Raw genomic sequence first — 7,500 nt, 5'->3', positions numbered from 1 at the left:
GCCACGGGAGGTGATTCACCTGAACACTCGCTTTGCCGTAGACCCGTTCAGCAAAGCCCTCAACAAAACCCAGATTCAGCAGGCTGCGGCCCTCAATGCACAGGTACGTGTAAATGTGTTTTCATGAAAGGTGCATGGGTTCATTGTAGATAAACCAGAAAAAAAATCAACCGTTTAAACAAGAATACCAAGTTTTCAAGCAATCAGATTACTGCATATACAAGGCTTTTCTGTTTTCCACACCCAAGACCTGTTTGAATGTCAGGGGGTATATTGAATGTCAGAGGGTATATTGCCATAAACTGTTTATGTCCAATAACGGGGTTATTCACGTTAATAAACTTGTTAGTAAAAATGCACATGGTTAGGAGAAAGACGGCACGAAATGGCAAAAAAGCATCCGAAATGGCTGCAGCTAATGTAAACTCTGCCCCCCCCCAGTTTAAACAGGGTAAAGTCGGACCAGATGGGAAAGATCTCATCCGCAATGACTCCCCAATGGTCAACGGATACGGCTTTGAAGGATCTCCCTCCCCAGCACCTGGTAAGGGCCTGCTGAAACGATGCTTTGAGTTGCCTCCAAGTTGTGCAGAAAACGCCATTGGCTAATGCAATGGTCTTACCTTTTGTCAAATTACACTCATCTTACCAAACAATGTCATCTGTTAAGGTGTAGCCGACTCCCCACTGATGACCTGGGGAGAGATCGAGAGCACTCCCTTCCGCCTGGATGGATCTGACACCCCGTACGCAGAAAGAAACCACGGCCCCTCCTTTAAAGTGCGCAGGAAGTCTCCCAGAATGATTCATTTAATCAGTGTTTTTTGAATTGATTTGAAACTTGTTTTTTCCGATGCCAACCTTGTCTCTGTGTTCTACCCTGTCAGATTCCAGAGCCGGGGAGAAGGGAGCGCTTGGGTTTAAAGATGGCTAACGAGGCCGCGGCCAAAACCCGCGCCAAGAAGCAGGAGGCCTTGAGGAAAGTGTCAGAGAACCTTGCAAGGTAAAACCATCGGCACTTGATCAAACAAAAAACTTTCACTGTTGTGCTTCACCGTGGCCGTGCCCTGCTGTACACAAATTTGATTTGACGTGACGGCATTCTGCAGAACATAAATCAATGACGGTGGATGGATGACTCTGTGATAAATTAGCACTGCTCCCACTGAGATTTTGTTTCTATGCAAACTTACAATTTGTTTTTTGCCAAGTGAACCATACAGTTGCATAACACAGAAGCTCATACACTGGTAATAAATATAAGAACTATCAGATTTTGAAAGTTAAAATAAAAAACACACAGATTGTTTTTCTCTACATCGTTATTTATGCCATGTGCTTAAAGGTTGTATCAGCGATGTCGGGGGACGTCGCTTCTGTTGGTATTTGAAGCGAGATCCCAAACAAACAGGGCCAGCTTGCACCTCCCTTCCTTGTTTGGTGCATCCAGTAAAAACTATCATGAACGCAGTGCAATGCCACACAACACCCACCCCTTGTCGGTAATTGGTTGGAATACTATTTATTTTGGTTTTGAGTGGTTGGAATACTATTTATTTTGGTGTACGATCCCGGAGCTTAGGCTGCCTACAGAGATGCCGTTTTTTGACTGCCTGCTTATGGGACGGGCAGCTAGATGATTGTGAGGAGAGATCATATGAATGTGATCATTATGTTTGGGCCTAGAATCGCTGATACAACCTTTAACCAATGGTTTTGAACATCAAGCTGAAGACGTAAGAATGGTCAATTAACATCCGACATAGAGTTTATCATAGTCTATCAGTGGATGTCTCAGTTGGAACCCAAACTACTAAGTGTATACATGTTCCCCAAATGAGTAACATAATGACACAGAGAACTGCCAGATTTGGACAGTTGTGTAATGTATTGCGTTTGAAGCTTTGTGTAGGCTAATCCCCATGAAGCAATAAAAACACTGGACCGCACCGTGGCGTATTAAGATCATCTCACCGAGTTGTACCCGTTTTTTTCACTTCCTAACAGTTTAACTCCCAAAGGCCTCAGCCCGGCTCTCACGCCAGCCCTCCAGAGACTCGTCAACCGCACATCGAGCAAGTACACTGACAAAGCCCTGAGGGCGAGCTACACACCGTCCCCGTCGCACAGTGCCAGCGGCTGCAAAACCCCCCTGAGCGGCCCTTCCACCCCCATAGCCACGCCCACCAAGGGAAAGACCCCCGGCTCACAGGACACGTCCTCGCTCACAGACGATTTGCTGCAGCTGCCCAAGCGACGCAAAGCCGCCGACTTTTTCTAACGGTAAACGACTTCTGCAGGAACGCCGCTGCAGGGCTCGAGACCTCGTTCTGCGCTTCGATCATGCCGATCTAAGCGATATTCTGCCGTGGAGAAACTTGAATACGGTGAATCATTTGTACATCTTTTACTCGCTTACGTAATTTTGTTCACTGAACCTTTTGAACGCTCAAATCTTGAATCTGAATGCTTACTTTTGAATTTGTTTTTCCATCTGCCTAGGCCTCCTTTGTAGATGTTAGTGTCACAACTAAATAATATATGTCCTGCTTACATTAGGCATGCTTATTATTGTTCCATAAGTTATAATGATTTCAAATAAAAGTGCAGTGGAGTGGTTCAGAATATAATGGTTCTGTGTCGTAGCTGTAGTGCACAATGTCAGATGTTCCAAGCACAAACCACAATCAGTTGAGTTAGCACAAACAACCCTACCCCATCTGCAACAATGTTCGTAAACATTCAGAAATGTGTTTTTCTACACGTCAAATGACATCCCCACTGTCTTCTTTCCTTAAAGATTAAATGTGAGGCCCCAATGAAAGACATTTCACTGATGTTTTTTCGAAATATGCAATTATTCATATGGAAACATTACACCTTGTGTGAATAATAAAGATGTATTTGTTTTAGTTGCTATCTACAATGTGACTTAATTGTAAGTATTTCAGGAAAAAATGTATGAGTGCATATTAGAGCACCTTTATCCACAAACGTTTAATTAGGAGTAAATGCTTTGCTTTACAATCAATCAGACTTTAAATACTGTGCATTTACCATTATATAAGGCCTCTTCAGCCAATAGTTGTAACGATTCATGGGGGGGGTCATGCTCATGTGTGTAGAATGATGCACTCTGTTTATTATTTATTCCATACATTTGAGTTTATGGAAGTCTTTGGATGGCATGTATGGAATACTGTTGTACCCCTGAAACCCAAGAAAACATTTACACGGTTTAAAACTATATACTTGACCGCTCGTTTCAGGGAGGGATGTATCTCTTAATGTGTCTTTAATGTGCTTCTATGTGATTTCTACGTGCCTCAGCACAAATCCTTTTAAAAATGGCCAGCAATTTTTTTTACATGACTCACTCGTAGGAGTAAACCCAAGGCCGACGTTCCCAGATTTTATGTAACGCTCATACACCATATCCCCAATGGAAATGCATTCCCTACTGAATAACAGAGATTGTGTGTGATGGACTCCGCCCAGCAGGCCTCCCCAGATGACTCGCTCCTCTGCGTGTTGGTTGGGCTCCTCGACGTCGGGTTGTTGTGATGGGAGGACGCCGCCATCTTGGTTCAGTAGGGAGGACGGTAGGCGTACACCAGCTTGCTAGCCATAGCAGGCTCTGTAGATTAACTTTAATCTACGAGTGTCTGTTGAGCGTATTGCAGGAAGACCCCACTTCATCGCATTGCTGCTTTAACGGAACTCAAATGGATACACGGTCATTAGTAGTTTTATTATTAGGGTGCTAACAGGTTGAAGGGGGGCGACCGTGGTGCGGATCTCTCGGGTGTTTTATTTCTGAGTAGACGAGCTACTATGAATGGAGGATAAATGTTGCCGAAGGCTGACAGCAGCTGTTTCGTCTTCTCTCTTCTCTTCGCCCTCGTGCAAACGGATCCACCGAAGACAGGTAATTTAACGCCAAACGCACACGTTGGCTTTCAAGTGCTTGACGTCAACATGCACGAAAGGGGAAACTGAATTGCTGCTCAGCGGTGTGCATGAGGAGCGAGGCCTCCTCCAGAGAGCCGCGGACTCGAGGTTCTCCTCATGCCGCGGCATGCGTCTGCAGAGCAGGGCGCGAATATGAGTTGTGTATTGCCCTGCACCATACAGCTATGTCTGCAAGATAATATCAGTTGTCAGAAAATAAAAAAAATGCTGATGGAAATATTGGATATTTTCTAGATGTTTAACATGTAAAGCCTCGGGAGAAAGACAAGAGATTAGACAACCATATCGTGCTTCAAACAAATCCTAGGACATCTAGAAACAAAATGATAAGCAAGTGATGTTATTCCTTTAGCTTAAAAGCAAATCAGCATAAACGCAAGAAGCTCCAACTGTCCTTAAAAGGACTACATGTTGTGTCTTGAATGCCAGTAGTAGTGTTTATTTGGGCAAAGTAGCATCCGTTTACCATTCCAAAATCATCTGTATTTTAAAGCACACGATAGTCAAACAATCTCATAGTTTCACAGTGCACATATTTCAAGACCAAAGGAGGGGTTACTGATTTGATGACCCAGGCAACCATCTCCATCCCATGGGGTTCCAAGCGATCTAACTGCTTTTGCATGTTCATGGGTTTATCTTCCTATTTAAAAACACATGTTTAGGGCAGGACCTTCAGTTTAATAATCATATGGACGGTTAAGCCCCGATACCCGGGGATCACCCAGAGGGATACATGCTCAGCTGATGGATGGTATCTGGCTGACCTCTGCATGCTGTTATAGCTGTGGGTCGTACTTTACAATCTCTCTTTATTGCCCTGCGGGAAACAAATGTTAAGGGCCAGAACTAATGATTGTTTTCCTTGTCGTTTCATCCGTCCTATTTTAAGACATTAATCCCTCGGTGTAGAACTGGAGATAAATAATGAGGTTTGGATGATAACATGACTCACTGTCTGGACCCCAGCGTGAAAATATGGTATTAAGAAGAGGCTCTCGTTCAGAAGGCATCCATCAAATTCTATCAATTTGGAAGTTATATTTGGTATTTATTTACCGTTGAACATAACCAAAAGCGATCGATACCAAAGGCCACTAACTTTGACATTGGATTGATATGGCAACTTTTTTGGTTTATGACCAAGTCATATGTTATATCGTGTCCCCTAGCAAAGTTGAAGGGGATGCCCCACAGCAGGTCAGGTCAAAACACAGGTCCCTAATGTCCTTGTTTTTTCAGTTTCAATTTGTGTAGCCATTGGGTTCAACAAAATAGGAAACGGGTAGTCAGCATGAAGGGTATGTAGCAAATATAATTACAACACATCTATGTTTTGTACAACATGGAGATGCTTTGCGACCATAGAAGGAGATTCAGACAACACCGGAATAGCTAGAGGCCTTGTCTTGTTGTCACCATGGCTGCTCTTCTGTTTGTGAAAAGTATGAACACAAAACTTGATGGACAGACATGGTTCACCAGAAAGAACAGCTACTTTACCGATGCCGTTGTTGAGCTGTCGTCATCAGCAGATGATTTATGATCAAGGTGCGATGGGAGGTAGAAATATTGAAAAACGTTAGTCTCTCTTTCTGCCTGAATTAACTGATGGATGCTGTTGCATACTACATGAGTCCATTCCGCAAGGCTTTGATCAATACCCTTGAGGTCTTGGAAACAATTAGCCATAAAAATCCAAACATTGTAACCGAGTGCCCAACATAACCTTTGTCAACTTTGGATGCATGTATTGATCTAATTCAGAACATTGGCATACGCATTTTTTGATGAGAATATTTGATGCGTTCACTGTAGTTTAGAGGTAGTGGTCTGGACTAATAACTTCAAAAAGAATTGTATATTAATGCTATGAATATAATAATGAATGTATAATTCCTTGTGGGACGGCTGGAAGCATTTCGCAGTGTTTCAGAGGTTTTTTCCTGTTTCCATTCGACATGTTGTGTATCATATATTCACAAACCACTACAAAACAACAAACATGGCAGTTGGCTGCAGTTAACCTGAAAATGACTAAGGAGTTAAATAACTCAATCACCTATTAATAATCAGCTTTAGCAGTGAACGATTCTGCGGGCTCTGCTAAAAACTTGCTAGCTAACAAGCAATATTTTCTGATGACATAACATTGTGACTTTGCACATATAACGTATCACTTTCCCCAAAAGCACATAATGTCAAGGCCTAGTTGTATAGCTTTTCACATGCACAGTTGGGTTATGTACATATTCATACAAAAGTTAATCTAGAAAGCTGAAAGACAAGCCCATCATTGATCTAATTAATTTCCAGGACTCCAGCTGGACTATAAATGAGGCCTTATCCGACCATCAGTCCTTTCACAATCCATTTCTTGCAACACAATGAAGTTAAACACCTCCCCTTGCCTAATTTAACATAATTTGATCATGTCAAACTGTATTAGCCGCATGGATCAACAACAGCTAGGCGTTTACCGCTAGATAAAGTGGGTAGTGTTGTCAAAGTTCTGCTGTATTGTTGGAGCATCCAAGCTAGCATAGTTTAGGTCAACCAGGCTGCTGAAACAACAACCATTACCCTTAAATAGTTGTGGCTGTTTTTAAAACTCAGAAGAAGCAGGAATACTCAAACAAAGACATGGGTGTTGAAGGCAGGCACTTTTGTTAAATGGGGTGGTAAAAAAAACAACAGGATTTCCACACGGTTAAATAAAAACAAGACAGTCAGTGGGGGACCCAGACTTGCCTTTTTGTGGTTTGCTTCAATACAGATTAGTGTATAAAAAAGCACGACTGAACGTGGCCAGATTTAAATAAAGGATGATAGCATTCAATTTACTTGATTTGTTTCAGGTCCGCAGCTTGCTGTGGCCAGATTATTGGAAGGTAAGCGGTGCATACGTAATACTAAAGTAGAAGTTTGTCGCCTTCGCTGCCTGATTTGAATAAATGAATTATAATATATGAATGTGCAAAAGTCCATCTTCCCTATTCTTCGCAACAGGCTAGCTGTTTGTCAACGACATTAAGTGACTATCTCAAACGGTGCTGAATAATAACGGTTTGAATCAAGAGTTTAATTGTGTGGAGTTGTGCAACTGTAATTAATTAATCTTTCCCCGATGTTTGTGACAAGCATCTGGGAAAATAAATCCCGATTATGGTCTAACGAGGAATTAATTTCAGATTTCAAAACAAACAATAACTTCATGGTAATATGATATGTAACATACATTAATTTGGACTCTGAACGCTGGATCAGTGGTTTGATCCCATGTTACTAGCCTGTCGTGGGCGGCTCTGCTGCAGTAACATGTCTCATGTGAACCCACCATGGTGCCGAACCGCTGGCCCACTTATTATGAACCCCCTGTTACGAAGGAATACGTTAACACGTGGTCAAGAGAGGGGCTGTTTAGATCTAGGGGATGGCTACGTCGTGACCATTACTGTTGCCATGGCAACTAAGGGTTGGTTTAATTAATAAAACACTAGTCCTCTGATCCCCGAGTCATGATTCGTC

The 7,500-nt window shown here is 42.5% G+C and overlaps 1 protein-coding gene across 1 annotated transcript in view; it reads left to right on the top strand.

Annotated features, from left to right (window-relative positions):
- LOC132456045 (splicing factor ESS-2 homolog) overlaps positions 1–2,912 on the top strand; it is a 5,325-nt gene extending 2,413 nt beyond the window's left edge. Inside the window, exons 6-10 of the mRNA XM_060050201.1 lie at positions 1–103; positions 442–544; positions 671–780; positions 888–1,003; positions 2,008–2,912. The exon at positions 1–103 is cut by the window's left edge and continues 28 nt beyond it. Of these exons, the coding sequence (XP_059906184.1) occupies positions 1–103; positions 442–544; positions 671–780; positions 888–1,003; positions 2,008–2,281 (706 nt within the window). The 3' untranslated portion in view covers positions 2,282–2,912. The remainder of the gene's footprint in view (positions 104–441; positions 545–670; positions 781–887; positions 1,004–2,007) is intronic.
- The last annotated feature ends 4,588 nt before the right edge of the window (positions 2,913–7,500 follow it).

Source organism: Gadus macrocephalus, chromosome 4 (genome assembly GCF_031168955.1).
Source record: "Gadus macrocephalus chromosome 4, ASM3116895v1".
NCBI lineage: Eukaryota > Metazoa > Chordata > Actinopteri > Gadiformes > Gadidae > Gadus > Gadus macrocephalus.
The sequence above is the reverse complement of the archived record's forward strand: the minus strand, read 5'-3'. Positions and strand labels throughout refer to the sequence as shown.